Source organism: Sardina pilchardus, chromosome 5, assembly GCF_963854185.1.
Source record: "Sardina pilchardus chromosome 5, fSarPil1.1, whole genome shotgun sequence".
Lineage (NCBI taxonomy): Eukaryota > Metazoa > Chordata > Actinopteri > Clupeiformes > Clupeidae > Sardina > Sardina pilchardus.
In genome coordinates, this window is record NC_084998.1 from 35,257,214 (window position 1) to 35,277,509 (window position 20,296).

A 20,296-nucleotide genomic window follows, 5' to 3' on the forward strand; every position below is an offset into this window, starting at 1 on the left:
GAACTGGAATGCTTCAGCTTTAAACTGTCTACCTTCACACTATCAACTCTCTGTAAACTATGCAACCACCATGTTTACCCTAGCTACACCTTAGTAACCATATCTACATTATCTATCTATTTTTGCATTTCATGCACTGGTAATTGATTACACCTGTATCTGTATCCACTACTCTCAGTAGAGAGCTGTGTCTCTCCATTCTACAAGAATATAAGGCACATTCCATCCAACTTTCTATCCATTCATCTTCTTCAGACCATTCACTCATCCACCCATTAAACTGTCTATGAACATCCATTAAATCTCTGTCTATCAACATTAATTAGATTATCTACATTCAACTTTTAAATGATTTACTCTGTCTCAGGCTTTAAGCATACACTCTGGCTCTCCTAAGACTAGCCAGTTAAATTTATTACACCTGTATCAACTGTCAGTTTCTCTGGCTTTAAGCATACAATCTCTCTGAAGACTACATATCCTGTTAACTGTTTCCTCTGTCCACAACTGTTTCAAAATAAAAGTCCTCACTGCAATAATACACTATTAAATCATTTAACCATTGAAACTACTCAACTATTTAACTGTTCAACCATTCCAACTGTCAGTTATCATCAACTATGCCTCCAGTCAACTACATGAAACCTCCATGTACCTAGCAACCAACATAGCAACCATTGAAATTAAGCGTTTATGACCATTTCCATAGCAACCAACATGATTATACTGCAGTAACTTCTTGTTTCCTGATAGTGGCCACCATGGATACCCTAGCAACAAATGTTTCAAAATAAAAGTCCTCACTAGAAAATTAGCTAGTTAGCATGGTTAGCATTGTTAGCATAGTTAGCATTTTTAGCATAACTGCAAAAAAACCATCAACTAGGTTAGCTAATCAACCTGGTTAGCATTGTTAACAATTTTAGCATAGTTAGCATTTTTAGCATTATTGCTAGAAATCATCAGTTGAGTTAGCTAATCAACCTGGTTAGCATTGTTAGTTTAAGTTAGCATTGTTAGCATAGTTAGCATTGTTAGCATTTTTAGCATAACTGCTAGAAATCATTAGCTAAGTTAGCTAATCAACCTGGTTAGCACTGTGAACATAGTTAACATTTTTACCATTACTACATGAAATCAGTAGCTAAGTTAACCAATCAACCTGGTTATCATTGTTACCATAGTTATCCTTTTAACATGAATAGAAATCATTAGTTAAGTTAGAACTGGAATGCTTCAGCTTTAAACTGTCTACCTTCACACTATCAACTCTCTGTAAACTATGCAACCACCATGTTTACCCTAGCTACACCTTAGTAACCATATCTACATTATCTATCTATTTTTGCATTTCATGCACTGGTAATTGATTACACCTGTATCTGTATCCACTACTCTCAGTAGAGAGCTGTGTCTCTCCATTCTACAAGAATATAAGGCACATTCCATCCAACTTTCTATCCATTCATCTTCTTCAGACCATTCACTCATCCACCCATTAAACTGTCTATCAACATCCATTAAACTCTCTGTCTATCAACATTAATTAGACTCTACATTCAACTTTTAAATTATTTACTCTGTCTCAGGCTTTACGTATACACTCTGGCTCTCTTAAGACTAGCCAGTTAAATTGATTACACCTGTATCAACTGTCAGTTTCTCTGGCTTTAAGCATACAATCTCTCTGAAGACTGCATATCCTGTTAACTGTTTCCTTTGTCCACAACTGTTTCAAAATAAAAGTCCTCACTGCAATAATACACTATTAAATCATTTAACCATTTAAACTACTCAACTATTTATATGTTCAACCATTCCAACTGTCAGTTATCATCAACTATGCCTCCAGTCAACTACATGAAACCTCCATGTACCTAGCAACCAACATAGCAACCATTAAAATTAAGCGTTTATGACCGTTTCCATAGCAACCAACATGATTTTATTTCAGTAACTTCTTTATTCCTGATAGTGGCCACCATGGATACCCTATCAACAAATGTTTCAAAATAAAAGTCCTCACTAGCAAGTTAGCTAGTTCGCATGGGGTAACACTTTATTTGAAGGGGTCTACATAAGGGTGTCATGTAACCGGCATAAGAATGACATGACACATGTCATGCACATTAATGACACATTATTGATGTTTATGACTGTTGTCATAATATGTCATTCGGTTTTTGTTATGTCAAGTTGACATTGTTTGAGCGTCATCATTATGACAACTTGACATTAGGCAAGATGACATTATCTGACGGCATCTTTGTCATGACAACTTGACATTAGGCAAGAAAATGTAATCCGTTTACAATATTGTCATGGCAACTTGACATATAACTGTGTTTGGCCTGACTTATCTTCTAGGTTTTTTAAGTGATGAGCCTGAACAATTAGCTGTCATGACACCATTATGAATTGGTCATGAATACTTTTCTTGACCTCAACTACAGTGGTACAGTTTTGACTTGTCATTAAGCTGTCACAAAGAACTATTACTGACCAAAATAGTTTTCTGACAGTGTCATGAATACTTACCTTTGACCTCAAGTACAGTGAACCATCTGAGATGTTTCCTGAACATGTCATGAAGTGTCATCACACTGTCATGTAGGTTTCACTTCTGTAGTCTACATTTTACATTTCTGGAACATTGAGTCTAATTTCAAGTATAAATATAGCCGCAAGCGGCGATGGCGGGCCCGAGCACCTGCGGTGCGGAGACCTGTGACATTTCGGAATCTCACAAAGCAACGTGCGTGTTGGTGGGCATGTGCATGAGCAACACACATGCCCACCAAATTTGGTCAATTTTCCTGAATGTATTTGTCAACCACAACAGACAACACGCTAAGTGGCGCTATAGAGTCCCTAAGCCACACCCTAGGCCAGAGCTCTATCTCTGACTATCGATAGCAATAACGCACAAGCCCACCAAATTTGGTTCATTTTCGTGAATGTGTGTGTCAACCACAACACACAATGCGCTAGGTGGCGCTATACAGTCCCTAAGACACCCTTGACCAGAGCGCTGTCTCTGAATAGCTATAGCAATAACACATATGCTAACCAAATTTGGTTCATTTTCGTGAATGTATGTGTCAACCACAACAGACAATGCACTAGGTGGCACTATAGAGTCCCTAAGCCACACCCGAGGCCAGAGCTCTGTCTCTGAATAACTATAGCAATAACACACATGCCCACCAAATTTGGTTCATTTGGGTGAATGTATGTGTCAACCACAACAGGCAATGCGCTAGGTGGCGCTATAGAGTCCCTAAGCCACACCCTAGGCCAGAGATCTATCTCTGACTATCGATAGCAATAACGCACAAGCCCACCAAATTTGGTTCATTTTCGTGAATGTGTGTGTCAACCACAACAGACAATGCACTAGGTGGCACTATAGAGTCCCTACGCCACACCCTATGCCAGAGCTCTGTCTCTGACTAGCCATAGCAATAACGCACAAGCCCACCAAATTTGGTTCACTTTCGTGAATGTGTGTGTCAACCACAACAGACAATGCGCTAGGTGGCGCTATACAGTCCCTAAGACACCCTTGGCCAGAGTGCTGTCTCTGAATAGCTATAGCAATAACACATATGCCAACCAAATTTGGTTCATTTTCGTGAATGTATGTGTCAACCATAGGTGGCGCTATAGAGTCCCTAAGCAACACCCGAGGCCAGAGCTCTGTCCCTGAATAACTTTAGCAATAACACACATGCCCACCAAATTCGGTTCATTTTGTTGAATGTACGTGTCAACCACAACAGAAAATGCATTAGGTGGCGCTCTAGAGTCCCTAAGCCACACTTTAGGCCAGAGCTCTGTCTCTGACTACCGATAGCAATAACACACAAGCCCACCAAATTTGGTTAATTTTCGTGAATGTTTATGTCAACCACAACAGACAACACACTAGGTGGCGCTATAGAGTCCCTACGCCACACCCTATGCCAAAGCTCTGTCTCTGACTAGCCATAGCAATAACACACAAGTCCACCAAATTTGGTTCATTTTCGTGAATGTTTGTGTCAACCACAACACATTAACGTGCTTCTAGGTGGCGCTATAGAGTCCCAAAGCCACACTTTAGGCCAGAGCTCTGTCTCTGACTAGCAGAAGCAATTCCACATGTAGCTTCCAAATTACATCCAATTCATAACCTTTTTTCTGCCTTTAACACCAACTTCCTGTTTCATAATAAAACGCCATAATTCAAACCTTCGCCATTTCGATATACTTTTGAAATTCAAAAATCTGGTCGCAATTCCTCTCGGGCAACCCCTCAAGATCATTTTAGTGCTCATATGACATGATTTCGATAAACCGTCTAGGAGAAGTGTTTCAAAATACATGATGTGCAAAAATCATAATCATAATCATAACTCAAATTCTTCTAAGATTTACTATATCGTTTAAATGTAAAAGTTGTTCAGATTAATACAACACATATGCCCACCAAGGAGTGTGTTCTATAATGCGCGCGCAAAAAAAAAAGTCATCGTTCCTACATCGTTTTTTTCATCGTTCCTACAAAGGCTTCGTCATTGTTTGAAGAACATTTATCAGAACCAACATTTCTAGATGATGTTGGGAATGGGGTAGGCCTACTATTACTAAAATAAATGCATAAGGTAGCCTATGCCTGTTTTTTACATCCCGACTATTTAATGTAGGTTTTAGGCTAAGCCTACACAGTGAGAGCAACAAGTTGGCCAGAATTATTATGAAATAAGGGCATAAGGGGCATGAATAAGACAATTCCTTAGGAATGCCTGGGTTGAGTTTGAGATGCATTAGGTCTATAGCCTACACATGGATCATCACTATTTGTTTTGTGTTTTTATCCAACTTTGATAACATGCATATAAATATGGAGATTACTTTCTTTTCGCCTTTTCATTGTTATTATGCCAATCAACTGAGTTGAATGCTGTGCATGTTGTCTCTACATAGGCTACACATATTGCTGTGCATGTTGTCTACACAGCCTATAGTAGCCTACACTGTTGTCTAATTAGGCTACACACATTTTGCGATAGGGTGACATTTCTGCTTCTGACACACCCATCATACAAAATAAAACGAACTCAGTCAAAAGCCTGTTGCAAAAGCCAAGTTCAGCGGCCACAACGTTTTTAAACTTTTCCTCCGGTTCCCATTCGGCTTATGTGACATTTGCAACGTTCAATCATCTTTAACATCGTTCATTGACCTTTACTGACCTCAATCACGCAGACCACCTCAGCATCAGCTCCCTGTCTCTCTCTCCTGCTCCTCACTAACTTCTTGAAACATCTTTGTATCATCTAGCCAATGAATTGAAAGACAGTTTAAATGTTCCCATGCCAAAAACTAATGCTATACAATGCCATTTAGTTTTCACTCGCAATAAGAAGCTGTTAGCCTGAGTTTGGTTGTTCGATGTTGGCATTTTCCATAACGTTCCATTTAGCTGCCAAAAGCAAATGAAATAGACAAATAGCCTACAATATCGCCAGGCTGCAATATCACCTTTCCTTCCGCATAGTTAAATGTAGGCAACGTTAAGCAATTAACAATTAGCCTACTAATATCAACTTACAATCTCACTATGTCGTTCACTGCGAATTTTGTCCTCCGCCCACAGCACAGGAACGTTAACCACGCTCGCCTGCCTACCGCGCTAGCCAGAGCGCTATCTATGGCTCTGAGGCATGGGAATCATAACGATACTTTCATTGAATAAACAGACTTGTATTTATAGTTTGACTCGCTTTGTTGTCATGTTAAGTTAATATCTGCACTATTTTTTATTTATTTATTTATTTAAATCCGACCCAAAATTATAGGGGGGGGCTTGGAAATATTTTGGGTGGGCTGAAGCCCACCCAAAATGGACCTAGATACGCCTATGTTGGTGGGCTTGTGTGTAATTGCTATCGGTAGTCAGAGACTGAGCTCTGGCCTTGAGTGTGGCTTAGGGACTCTAGAGCGCCACCTAGTGCATTGTCTGTTGTGATTGACACATACATTCACGAAAATGAACCAAATTTGGTTGGTATTAGGGATGTTAACCGGTGACTGTTTGACCGATGGTTGACCGTATCCACGTTAGCCGACCAAAGTTGTCGCTAGTCGGTTAAAAAAAAAAAAAAAAAAAAAAAAGAGGCATCTTTAAATTAGGCTAAAGACAGTGGACTAAACGCTACTACAGCTAGCCATCTCATTCCAAGAAGATCTTTTTTTGCGTGAAGTTAACACATTATCCCTCACACTCAATTTTTCATAACGCCTGCTTGTAGGCTAGGCTACGTAATAAACCAATAAAAACATTTGGCACGAGGTCACAGCGGTGGCCGGGGTGCGTCTTTTGCAATCTGGAAGTGTGCTGTTTTATCCATTGGTTTTATCGTGTTGCAGTCTAGGCAACTTTCCGCATAAGATGGGCTTAGATTTGGAAATACATTACATCTACATTTCAGGAAGGGTCATCAATGGTAACAGATAAGGTAATGATCATCTTTATTGTTCGCACTTCCTCAAACTAAGCTGCGTCTCTTCGGAGCTGTCACTTTCTTAAGTGAGCCGCGGCCATTTCAGCTTCAAATGAGCTTCTAACGCTAGACAAACGCCTTTATTTGCAACGCGATCACCTTGTACCCAAACCATTTTCGGAGTAAAGGAACCATTTGTCCTCCACTTACAAGCTCCTTGGTTTGCAGGACTCATGTTTGGCGCTGTAGGATTTTAAAAAGTGACGTAAGTGAAAGGGCGGCGCCGGGGCTGTGCCTGTGTCTATGAGCGTGGGACAGAGAGATGAGAGTTGGGAAATTGCGTGGCTGTTATTTCAAATAGCATAATTTATTTTAAACGAATCGGTTAACCGGTTTCAACCGGCTAATGAGCCTCGGTGGTCGGTCAAGAAAATTTTTAGTTTTCGCCATCCCTAGTTGGTATATGTGTTATCGCTATAGCTATTCAGAGACAGCGCTCTGGCCAAGGGTGTCTTAGGGACTGTATAGCGCCACCTAGCGCATTGTCTGTTGTGGTTGACACACACATTCACGAAAATGAACCAAATTTGGTTGGCTTGTGCGTTATTGCTATCGATAGTCAGATTTAGAGCTCTGGCCTAGGGTGTGGCTTAGAGACTCTATAGCGCCACCTAGCGTGTTGTCTTTTGTGGTTGACACGTACGTTCAGGAAAATTGACCAAATTTGGTGGGCATTTGGTTGGCATGTGTGTTAGCCCATTGACTTTCATGTGTGATGTTAGCATGTTTTCCCCCACAGATGGGCGGCAACTTTCTAACCGCCTGTATCTATTGTTTCAGGATGTCTCATGTCATTGTCTCCTGCAACCCTAATGGCTTCTACCAGTCCTTAACATCTTATCCTTCTGCACCAGGTGCAGTAATTGTGTTGTCTCAGTTCATGTTTGTATCCCTGAGATATAGAGGCAGTCCTTTCAGTAATTGTCTGCAATTGTCTGTTATGTGTGAACATAATTACTAAGCGTGTCTTGGCAAGCTTTTGAGAAAAAAGAAAGAACCAAAACAAAACACAACAACAAAGGATATCTGCTGGGATTCCATGTGAGAAGACAGTAGACCGGATATTATGGCCCTTTACAAAGTGAGTCAGATTTTATGATACTTCAATCAGGGCCAGCCACCTACTGAATTAGCTCATAGCTGGCGTAATATGCAGTTGCCATGGCAGGGAGTGCTCCCCAAATCATCAGATGTTAGTGAGGGATGCAACACATACATGCTTGGCAGAGAGGAAAAGACCTTAACAGAGAACCACAAACTAGAAAAAAGAGAAAGAAAACCACAGTATTTAGGAAAAAAGAAGAGGGAGGAGGAAAGAAAGTGTAATATTTTTAGGCTAAAATTACAGCGTTGGAACAGTTGTGCTGCTTGGTTGAATAGCTGGGACTGGTATGCCAAACTCTACTCCTCCCCTCTGCCCTCTGCATGGACCTGTTTTCCACTCTCTTAAAAAACCTTTGCAGATTTCACATCCAAGTTCAGCTCTCTCAGCCCATGGCGTCAGGGACAGACCTTTTTTTTTCACCAATGTCCTTTGTGTACTGTTGTAAAAGATAGAAGCTAGAGGACCAAGAGAAGAAAACCTACTGAGGTCACACAATGTTCTCGGTGAGCCAGAGTTTTTCAGAAGTAACACGATGTACATGTGGCTCTGTTTGGGATGGTGGAATTCCAGTTTCATCGAAGAAAGGAAAACCCACACTCACACTGTAGTTCAGATAAGGTCTCAAGCTTTTCTAAGTGTGTGTTATATTATGTTCATGTTTCATTTCGTCCACATTCTGCTGTTCTTGCTGTTCTTCATCACCTGTATAAAATATGTTTTCTGTTCTAAAAAAAAAAAAAAACAGTTTCACGGAGAGAACAGAAATAAGAAATATTTGTTTCAAGGCTTTCCTGTTATACACACTCACTTTGACTTGGATAAAATCTTGTGGTTGTCCCAGTGGTCAGTGGTATAAGGCAAAAGCATATGTTCTTAAGTTCACAGAGTATGCCAGCTCATGTGACTGAGAGTGTGCGATTTGGTCTGTGCAAAACATACCATGGATTTTCACGCACACATAAAATTCTGACACTGATATTGGAGCAGTAAATGGTCTTGTGTGCAGATTTTGTTAGTCTGCCTGGCTGCACGTGGGTTGAGGCTCTCACCAACAAGTGCAACTTTCACAGGCTTCTTGAAGAGTGGACAGGTCAGGTGGTAAAGTGCAGAAACATGGTGCACAACCCCTGTCCTGCAGTGACTCACAGTCTCAGCCTAAGGGCATTCTGCAGAAGTGCTTTAGGACTCTCTAACAGTAATGATGTTTATAACCTTACCACAAAGTCCCACAATAAATTAGATAATGTCTACATATCTTTTTTAACACACAAAATTTAACTACACGGTTTAAGAGAGAGAACACAGGAAATAATTACATAAATAACTGTACACATTTAGACAAGAGTGTGTATAGACTGGCGCATACTTCTGCACACTATCGTTTAAAAAAAATGTTCAAAGAAGTTGTTGCTCGTACTTTTAATACTATATATGACATCATATTCATTTCAGCAGTGAGGTCCAACACAGTAACTAAAAATTCATCAGAAATTTGAGATCCTTGTTAGTGTGGAGTGTCTGCAATTTAATTAAGCAGACATATAAAATGTATTTTAAGACCATGCCTTTTACTTTATGCAGAGCAAACCTGTTTTGATGTGTAAGTGTAGCCTAGTCTTGGTCATTGTTTTAGGAGCTTTTCCAGCTGTGGTTAAACCATTCAAAAGTGGTAATGGTGGGGGAAGGAGGACTAGCTAAATCCTCTCTCCCTTGAAAAAAAAACTTGCTGCTGAGCAGGTAGTTTTTTTTTCTAAAAAGGAGGGGTCCTTCTTGATGAATTGTGATGTAACGCCACATGATTGGTGGATCGTTTTGCTCTGGATGGGCATCTGGCCAAGCCCGTATGTCTTTAAATACTGTAAACAGATGGCTAGCCAGTCCTGAGTGTGCCTGTGTTTTCTGTCTCTGCCTCTGTCTCTGTCCCTCTAACTTTTCCACTCTTCATTCCCTTGCCATCTCCTCTGCATGCTCAGGCTGCCCACTCAGCCACTTCTCACTGTCAATGCCAGTAACCTAAGCCAGAGAGAACCTTCTCACAGCAAAATAGCTACTGCGCCTATACATCCTTTCTGTTCTGTTTTTTCTCTATTGCCTTCCGTGTGATAACATGGCTCAGCAGAGGTGTTTCACACTTATGGGCTCCATATGGGCTTTCATGTGGGGGCTTTTCCTGGTGGAGGGAACATACTATGGCCACCACATCTACAACTCCCATATCATCAGCCATCGTATGCCCAGTCATCCTGCCCCTAGACAGTATGGCAGCATGGACAACCAGCTCCCATCAGAGCCTGAGCCTCATGCTCCAGAGCTCTCCGGAGGTACTGACATTTCTGGGCTTCCAGAGGTGTCTGGATCTCCTGACATGCAGCAGCCAGTCAATGTGAGCCGTGTGTACTATGGGATAATGTTTGATGCGGGCAGCACAGGCACACGAATCCACATCTACAAGTTCATCCAAAAGGATCCAGGTGAGTGTTGTTGCATTGGAACAATATTTTGATGTTTCACTCAGCTGTATAATCAAGATAAATATACTGTAGCAGCAAAGGGAGTTTTAAATACATATAGTGTGTGTTGCTTTCACCAGGCTTATTGTGTAACTAATACTTATGGAGACTTATGGAGTTTTTTTGGAAACACCATTAGCACTTCTACAATGTTGTAGGAATTCAACCTATGATATACTGTACCTTTAATGTCAGCAATATCATTGAAAGAAAATGCTGATTTATCCCTCTTCAAATTAGGTTATTGTATTAAGATTGTAATGTAGCATTTCATAATTAAAATGTTTTAGCACTGCAAATTGTCTTACATATGGTTCTCTGACTATGCTCAGACTGAAATATGATATTTTTCTCACAATATGACATCACCTGTTTTCTTGATACTGGGTTTCAGTTGAGTTACCGGTTTTGGACAATGAAATGTATCATGCTGTGAAGCCTGGACTCTCTGCATATGCAGATAAGCCTGACGTGGTAGGTTCATAAATGTATTTATTTTATTATTATCATTTGTTTTTTAAATATGCATACATTTATAATATAATAATTCACTTACATTTACTGGCAGCCAAGATAAGTCAACTGGTAAAGTAATGTAAACGTTTGTATGTACAGATATAACCATGTGGCTTGGTAGTCATACTATAAGAGTGCATTCCTTTAAAGTTGTTTTAATGATTTTTTTTATAAGGGTGGGGACACTATAAGGCAGCTTTTGAAGGTGGCCAAGAAGACTGTACCCAAGACTGAGTGGAAACAGACCCCTGTAATACTGAAAGCCACAGCAGGCCTCCGCCTGCTACCAGAAGAGAAGGCCAAAGCCCTTCTAGATGAGGTGAGACCTGGGTGTTGTTATTCTATTTCCCTCTCATATTTCTGTCAGTTTACTAGAAAAGAAAACAAATCACACCAATGACAGATTGTGATTCATGAAATGTGAACTAAGACATAGAGAACAGATATAAATAGTGGATGTGTAAAAGTGGCTGGGTGAGGGATCTAAAACTGTTCTCCAGAGACTGTCTGGGGCATGTGTTGTATATTAGTCATTTGTTGTATATTATCATAGAAGCTGAGCTTTGTACACCAACACCCTCAGACCAAGATTCATTCAGATCCCTGTCATGCAAGGAAGAGAAAACCCTCATGGCTGTGCTATTGAGATCATCTATACTAAAACAAATACTATGTGTATACAGTATATACTGTATATAGAGGGAGAGAGAGAGAGAGAGAGATATATACTGCAATGAAATGAGAAAAAAAACATATTATAAATTAAACATTTCTGAAAAAGTAAGTAATTAATAATGTTTTTGAGTCTGAATATAAGGCATATTTCTTTTTTATATATCCTTATAGGTTAAAGAAGTCTTTGATGAGTCACCTTTTTTCATTCCAAACAACAGTGTGTCAATTATGAATGGCACTAATGAAGGTATATAATATATTCTTTTTTGATGATGTAATCTAGACCACTTATGATCTGTGAGCAGCAGATACATTATGGATCTGAATGTTGTTGGTCTTCAACACAGTGCTGGAAGTCCTTTGCCATAGGAACACACTACAATGTTTTGCAAATTTTCATAATTTATAAAACAATGATAGCTTCTCTGACAAATTACAAACCTATAACCAAACCAATAACCTACCAAGTAATGAATAAAATTCTCTATAATTTGACATGTAAGGGATAATGGACGACACGGTGGTGGGATCACATAAATAAAGATAGATAGATAGATAGATAGATAGATACTTTATTGATCCCCAAGGGGAAATTCAAGGTCCCAGCAGCTTAAGACACCACACACAACATACAATACAATGTAAACAGGAAAATACAAAGCAAATCAACAAATCAACATGACTAAAGGAGCAGTAAAATACTATGGATAAAATGTGCATGAATGTACTGAGGATTGGTACTGTGATCCAGTATGAGGTGTGTGTCAAAATGTGTCAAAATGTAAAATGTAAGCATAGTAAATCAAAAACTCCACAGTGCAACAGTGCAAGATTACATTCTAGTGACCAGCAATAAATATGTACAGTACAAAATGTAAGCATAGTGATAATAATAACAGTACTAGTATAAATATATGGACACTTAAAATAGACCTAACATAGTAATAATATAAGAGTTATAGCAGCAGTGCAAGGATAGTGAGATATGGGTGCAGACATAGTCATTGGTCAAAAATATGGACAAAAGAGGGTAGACATGTAAGCCATGCCATGTAAGTGTATAAGAGGGTGGAGGTGCAGATATACTATGCATAGAAGACCAACTTTCCTTTTCCCTTCAGTGAAGCATTGTACAGTTGTATGGCCCTGGGTACAAATTACTTCCTCAGTCTGTCTGTTGTGCATGTCATGGAGCGTAGTCTCCTGCTGATCAAGCTCTTCTGCTGTATGATAGTGCTGTAGAGTGGATGACAGTCATTGTCCAGGATGCTGTGTAGCTTGTTCAGGGTCCTTTTGTCTGATACTGAAGTGATGCACTCCAGATCAGCTCCCACAACAGAGCCAGCCTTCCTTACCAGCCTGACTAGTCGCCCGATGCACGATCGAGCTTGTGATACGGCCCAATGACTGGCCTTTGGCCATAGCTACCATCCATTTAGAAGTAGTAATGGCAGTTTGTCCTGCAAGTTGAAAAAATAGTTGAAATGTGTCGGGGAAAAGTAGTTCTACAAACAAGACGGTTCTAGCGATTAAAACGTTTAAATTATAACCGGAAATAAACACAACTGAAGTAGCAACAGTGGAATAAGCGGAATAAAGGACTCCATGGCGGTCGGTTCACAGACATAAATGCACTTATGAGGTTTGCTGTGCGTCGGGCCGCATCACAACCTCGATTGTGAATTTGTATCTGTGAACCGACCACCGTGTCATCCATTATCCCTTACTTATTCCACGGCTTGGTTGAATTCCCCATTGTCCTGCGTTCTATAAGCTTTCATTGTCTATGTTCTACATTAACTGTAAAAATTGGAACTACTTCATAGGTGTGCAAATAACATACGGTTAATGACCCCCTTATAGAATGCAGAACAATGGGGAATTCAACCAAGCAGTGTAATAAATGCATTTATACAACAGTTAGGTCCGGTCGACCGATTTAGCAATATCTGATTGGACGAGACGCGTTCTATCAGTGGTGATATTAAGCAATATCACCACTGGTGACTCTTCTCAGCTAATAATCACTCCGCCAATGTATCCAGAGACGGTTGATTCTTCACTTTGATTTAACCAGAGACGACATTCCATGTTCTTTGATTTAGCAGTTGCATAGCAACCACACATGTTCTGAGCTAGGCCTACTTCGCATAGCGGAGGAACTGGGCTAAAAAAACAATGGCAAATAATAAATTATTCTTCCTAAAAATGCACTCTGGTATATTTTTTGGTTGCCAATGGAACTGTTGTATAAAGCGTTATTGCACTCGTGGTTGTGGTGTTGTAGGCCTACAGTATATCGCCACGGCTGTGGTTCGCCTTCGGCTTCGTACCTACGGCGAACCACAGCCGTGCCGATATAGGCCAACAACACCACTCCTACTCGTGTGATAATGCTTTAATAAATGATGCAGCATGGCTGACAAAGGTTATATTATACATGCTGTATTATTTGATACATAATCAAACAAACAGAAAACACAGTCACACTGAATCACATGACAATCCAGTATTTCCTATAATGCAGTGTAATAGTCTCCTTTTATAAATGTTAGTTTCAGGTGCCTCAAATAATAAACAAGAGCAACAACTTATTTAGCTTATTTTTGTTATTTAACTCTCACTCATAGGTGTGTTGGCTTGGGTGACAGTGAACTTCTTAACAGGTAAGAAATTCATGTTTAAAGTGTGTCATAGGAAGGGGTATGTAGTCTGTTTGAAAGTTTCCCTCTCCTACAACATTCAAATCCTTCAAAGCCTTACAACTGGTTGAGCACCTGGTCACATATTCCTTGCACGATACTGGTCACATCAAATTGTTTCATTACTTTTGTCCAAAGTCCCTTGTTCATTACAGATCATGACCAATCAGTCTAATTTTAAGTATCACACACAACAGCTGAGAGATGAATGGACTAGTGGACTAGTGGATCCAGGACTAGTGTATTTCTATGAAACATCACTATTTCGGTATAGCCAATTAGTCTGCAGTGGTTTGAGTGTTTGAGTGAGGATTGACTTCATTTCATAACATCTAATCCTGTTATTACATGTATATTATATGGCAGCTCCTTCCAAACAACAATGTCTTACTTGGTCACCTTTTTGACTCTCCAGGTCACTTGTATGCCAAGACCAAGAAGACAGTTGGTATCTTGGACCTAGGTGGCGGGTCTACCCAGATCACATTCCTCCCTAAGTCAAAGGTTGGTCAAAGAATAGTTATGGAGTAAAACTTGTGTCACTTCAAATCGAATCTAAATATGTCGTATTTGCATTTGAATGGCTGAAGTAGCAATTTAATTGAAAAAATAAATAAATACATTTGAATGGTAAAGGCAGCTTTGAAATTGAATTCATAAGTTTGTAACTGAATCCCATAAACTTGACACTGAATGTAATATTTTGAAATGTAATAATTTTTTCTCATAAGTAAATAATCCTCTCTGAAAATCCCTCTCTCTATGCACTTCCACATTCAATTCTCACAATTCAGTTTCAGACTGTTAAGTTCAATTTAATAGTGAGATGCAACAGCTGTTGGAAGAGGATCTATTTATATAAGCAAGTTTAAACTTTTGTTTGGGAGCAAACAAACAAAGGTTGATCGGAAAAGTTTTAAGCAACATTAGCATCAAAATGGCTTATAACCTGTTCAGAATATTTAGATTGGCTGTGTCCAAAACAGAAGGAGTCCTGCCTTCTAAAATAGCATTAGGTGGCATCAAGGCATGTCCGAAAAAATATTTGTGCCTTCTGAGATACCCTCATTTTGGCCAATTTTGAAGGCAAAATCTATGTATCCCTCATGCTGCCTTCAGCCAAACATTCTTTAGAATGTATGAAGAAAGTCAGCAGCTGTCAGGGTCATAGTAACAGCATTCTGTGTTGCTACCTTGAGCACATTTTGATTTCTACATATGTATTTACACAGAAAACTGTACAGACTGCCCCTCCTAGCTACATTGCCAGATTCAACTTATTTAACAGCACATATGAATTGTACACCCACAGGTAAGCTGTTTTGCAGCTGATCCATTATTAATTATTTCATGAGCATAATATGGAATATTAATTGAGTCTATTTTTTCTGATTAGTTACCTGGGCAATGGACTCGTTGCTGCACGATTGGCTACACTTGGGGCACTTGGAGCTGATGGTAAATTACCTGTTCTGAAACATACCTGCATAAATATACCTGTATAAAGACATCATGACATGACAATTTGATTTGATTCTTCACAGGTCTTGATTGGAAAGTCTTCACAAGCTCTTGTTTACCGAAGAAATTCAGAGAGGACTGGACCTTTGGTGGTCTCACATACAAAGTCAGTGGGATCCCAGATGGTAAGACTAAAACAATTTGACAGTACACATGTAGTATTACATAGTATAGAATATGTAAGAAAAAACATATTGTCCACCGGTAATTCTCTGAAAATAAGTCTCGATAGGACGAACATTAGCCTGGCTCCGCCTACCTACGTACTTCCGCTCTTCATACTCCGTCTGGTATAGCTTGATCCAGCTTGGTTTACTCTGGCAAGTGTATCTTGCATCTGCACTCAATTGGATAGACCAAATCAATCAGAGCAACAAAATAGCCTACCGTCCTGTAGGGAGATGCTATTGAGAGAAGAGTCAAAACATCCTTCTCGACAAATGTCTTAACCTTGTTTCTGATTGTTTTGCAACATTATTGCACTGTCAATATCTTGTACAACAGAACAGACATGATAGGGAAATCTAAATGCCATCATGAATTTATAAATCATACATGAACATGGCCACAACACAAGAGGGACATAATACTATACTATATAAGTATAAATATTTTGGATGGGGATTGTATTTTGCCTCATGATTTATATATTTTTCAGGTGTTATTGACTATAGTATTGTCATGTTCGGGGTTTGTGTCTGTGTGACAGATCTAGTGTGTTATGGTGTGAGAGCTTTTATGGAAATAAAATGTGAGTAAAATAAGTGATTTTTTTGTATTCCTTTGTTAAGGTTATGCTGGATACAAACTATGCTACTATGAGGTGATGCGTGTGGTGAAGGGTATTGTCCATCAGCCCTATGAAGTGAAGGGAAGCAGCATATTTTATGCCTTCTCTTACTACTATGACAGAGCAGTTGAGTCCGGGCTCATTGGTGAGTGACTAACCTCATTGCTGGATTATTTTCCTAAACTCGTATATAATTAAAGGGATTATCCGGAGTAAAATGCACTTTAGATCAATTTACGGATGATTGGGAGTACATACGTTGAGTTGACATCAAATCATGTCATTCGGATGTGTTTTGAGAAAGTTCGATTTTACCGTTTAGCCAAAACCCGTTAGCCTGGAAGTGAACGTGAAAGTCAATTTAATCGAGTCAGTACCTTTCCGGAAATGTTGTTGAAATGTTGCTAAAATGTTTCTCAGCTGCAGCAGCAACATTTCCCGAAAGGTACTGGCTTGATTAAATCCATTCTGGACTCTCTATCCGACCACATAAAGACCTCGGGATACTTCGATTTGGCTTTAGGGACCCTCTACTCACTACCACGTAAGTGTAATGTTGTTTGGCACAGTAGAAGAGGTATAAAAATAGCGTTTGGTAGCGGCGAAAGGACGTGCCCCGTTCACTTCCAGGCTAACGAGTTTTGGCTAAAAACGGTAAAATCGTTCTCAAAACACATCCGAATGACATGATTTGATGTCAACTCAACGTATATACTCCCAATCATCCGTAAATTGATCTAAAGTGCATCTTACTCCGGATAATCCCTTTATCACAATAAAGTAAGAGGAGTTGTGTTACATGTGATACATTACAAATAAGCAAGCCATTATTGATCTTTTGTACAACACAACATCGTACAATTTGACTCTGATGATCAAATTAATTTCTTGATTGATTTATTCATGAACATTACACAATACAGAGATAATTCACCAAGTCTAAGAACATAACATTTACTTCTTAGGCTTTATTTGGCTGGTTAAGACTTGCAAGGCAAGCTACAAATAGTCATTTGAATGGTCAGCTTATGGTAGTTTTAGAACTGGGTATGCTCTGCCAATTCACTCAACAAACATGGGCTCCTCTAAGCAACAGAACATCTGAATGAAGCCATTTCTTAGAGCTTTAGTTAAGTTTACTTTACTTTACTTTTGTGCATGGTAGATGGTCTAAAAATCTCTCAGAAAACATAAATGCAGAATTGAAAGGCTGTTTATTGTCAACATAAAGCATTTGCAAGCTGTGATATCTGTTTGTAGGACGTTTTAACTGGTAGACGGCCCAAAATGTTGGCATATGCTATTGGAAATGTTTATATATTCTTGAATTCCTGGTAACACTGCATTAAGTCCTCTTAATTTCCAGTTGAGTGTTTTTCAGTTCAGGGCAAATGTAAGAACTTTAATAAATAGATAGAAGTCTGCTGGACCCAAGCATTTCAGGGTCCTTGGAATCATCCCAATCTGTAAGGGATACAATATGTATACAATGTCTTAGATACATGTTTGTAAGAAACTGGATTACATGATTGATGCAGCTGATTTTTTCTTGTTTGCATTCAGATGGCTCTCGTGGTGGTGTAGTGGAGGTCAGGGACTTCAAAAAAAAGGCCAAAGAAGGTGAGAGATGAGGCCCTCCTGTGATTTTCTCTGCTCTTCCCCTCAATTCCATTCAGACTGTACACTTCGTGCAAACATAAACTCTCTGTGCTTATTTGCATTTGAGAGACCACTAACAATCACACAGGCTTCCCAAAACGACAGCCTCACCAGCACAAGGTCTTCTTGCAAAATACACCCTGTACTCTCACAAACACATAGGCCCAGTGTGAGATTCTCAAGTAGCTAAAATCTCACTAACCAGCTTACTTGGCTCTTTATGTACTTTACAGACTCATAACAATTTCTTACATGTGCACACATTGCAGTCCATGTATAGTTGACATAATAGAATGTGAAAAATTAGTTGTGTAGGCACTGCTTCAGATTTCGTGGTCCATGAGTTGATGTATTGTGTAAGATTTTCTGTGCCAATTGAGGAAATATGTTTGGCCAAAAGGGGGAACCTGGCAGAATATGTGCAAACCTAAACATGCATTGCACTCACATGCACACAAACACTCCCAGCCAATAAAAAGAGGGTGAAGACACACAGGGCACACCTTGTGTCTACACTTGGCAGTTTGCCCCCTGTGGGTTGGCAAAGACATCAATCATATGCAGACCCTCTGGCACAGCAAAGTGCTCCTAACACAACTCTCCTGTCCAGTCAGCTAAACCTCAGAAGAGACAAATTCAGCTCATTCGTGTTGTCATATTTGTGCTTGTGCTTTTCTTGCAGTCTGTAATAAGATGACAAAATATCGCCCTATAAGTCCTTTCTTGTGCATGGACATGACATACATCACCTGCCTTCTGAAAGAGGGGTTTGGATTCAAGGACAGCACAGTGCTGCAGGTAAGGCAGATTAAGAGTAACAGTAAAATATATTGAAATATATCTAAAGCATAGCTTATGTAGTCCTGTAAATCTTGTTTTGCTCTAATTTGTACGTACCTGTTCCAGCATAAGAAAGAATCCTCAAATGTCACATTATATTTCCTCTTTCACAGCTTGCTAAGAAGGTAAACAATGTGGAGACAAGCTGGGCACTGGGTGCCACTTTTGATCACTTTAACAACTTCAATATTCATTAAGACCATTGGATATAAGGGAACTAGTGGTATGGAGTTGATGGGTTTGGGATTCTAAGTGTTGGACAGCTAACGGACATCCAGGATTCATCAGAGATTGCTGTCCTTCATCTCCTAAGCTGTTTGCCCTGCCAGGCCCTGCCCTATGGTCACCATATCCTCCTGTTATGTTATCAACAACCATTCAGCCAACCTCTGTTCTGTGTTGACTCGTCTACTGTACATTGTAACTAGCTTAATTTGAGTTCTGTCTGGGTTTTTTTGTATGTGTTGCTATGGTTTTCTTCTTTCCATCAGGAAGGATATGTATTTATGCTTCAGTGTATGTGGGTATAGTCAGGCTATTTTGGGAGCCATTTCCTTCTGAGGAGCTACACATATATGCTACATTATAGTAGCAGACAGAGAGTGAGACAGCTCCTTATAGTTTCTCATCTGACAAATGCAACTCTTGTAAAGTTCCATGAGAAAGATATTGATTACTACATCTGGATAACCAACATACACATATTTAAATAATTTTAATATTAACATTATTTGTATAGCGCTAATATATGCATTTGGATACTGCATATAGGACCCAACTTTACTGTGGAGACTGAGTAGTTTTTCTTATTGGCGCAGAAGGAAATAGTTGCAAGTAGCAGAAAGAAGGTATTTCTTGGATTTATGATCAAATGTACAGTTTTATACAATTGTAAGGACTCCACAACTTCCGGCTTGGACATTGATCGGACAATGTTTCCAATGTTTGAAGACTCAGGTATCAATCCCAGTTTTCTCCATATTATCCACGATGATGACACATATAATGATGGTGTACAATAACATTAAACCTCAATAAAATCTAGACAGGGATGTGGCTGTTTGTTCAAAGCACTGTTGATCTTTGTGAATACTAATGTTAATGTAATGGTACTATTTTTTTTCTCCTTCCAAGCTGTCACAAGGATTATTACTGTCCTAAATTGCAGGTATACTGTAATTTTATATCTTCAATTTAAACATGATCGTGCAACATTTCTGGTATGCTTTCATGCACATTAATTCACAATGTATATAATGAAAAAAAAACATTCACCATTGTTCGGTGTCAATGTGCTCGACTTGCTTTATTTCATCATAGCTGTTGCTACAAAACACCTACTTCAATGTTTATTTGACTAATTTAAAGCTTCTGTTGCTTTTATTGAGTACAATGTGACATGAATAGAATATATCATATAAAATGATAAA

General features: G+C 39.3%; 1 protein-coding gene across 1 annotated transcript; it reads left to right on the forward strand.

The window, feature by feature from the left end:
* The first annotated feature begins 9,562 nt into the window (after positions 1-9,562).
* On the forward strand, positions 9,563-20,296 carry LOC134080769 (ectonucleoside triphosphate diphosphohydrolase 5-like). Its single transcript, XM_062537373.1, has 13 exons — positions 9,563-10,124; positions 10,558-10,637; positions 10,855-10,998; positions 11,526-11,601; positions 13,985-14,020; positions 14,472-14,560; positions 15,289-15,368; positions 15,453-15,514; positions 15,601-15,702; positions 16,369-16,512; positions 17,931-17,987; positions 18,709-18,824; positions 18,980-20,296. The coding sequence occupies exons 1-13, from the start codon at positions 9,761-9,763 to the stop codon at positions 19,061-19,063; spliced, it is 1,434 nt and encodes a 477-aa protein (XP_062393357.1). The 5' UTR covers positions 9,563-9,760; the 3' UTR covers positions 19,064-20,296.

Bases quoted from the DNA above. Each gene is read 5' to 3' on its own strand.
- LOC134080769 (XM_062537373.1), top strand. From the start codon at position 9,761: ATGGCTCAGCAGAGGTGTTTCACACTTATGGGCTCCATATGGGCTTTC. The intron at 11,602-13,984 runs GTATATAATATA...TCTCACTCATAG, and splicing joins TATGAATGGCACTAATGAAG to GTGTGTTGGCTTGGGTGACA. The intron at 15,515-15,600 runs GTAAATTACCTG...GATTCTTCACAG, and splicing joins TGGGGCACTTGGAGCTGATG to GTCTTGATTGGAAAGTCTTC.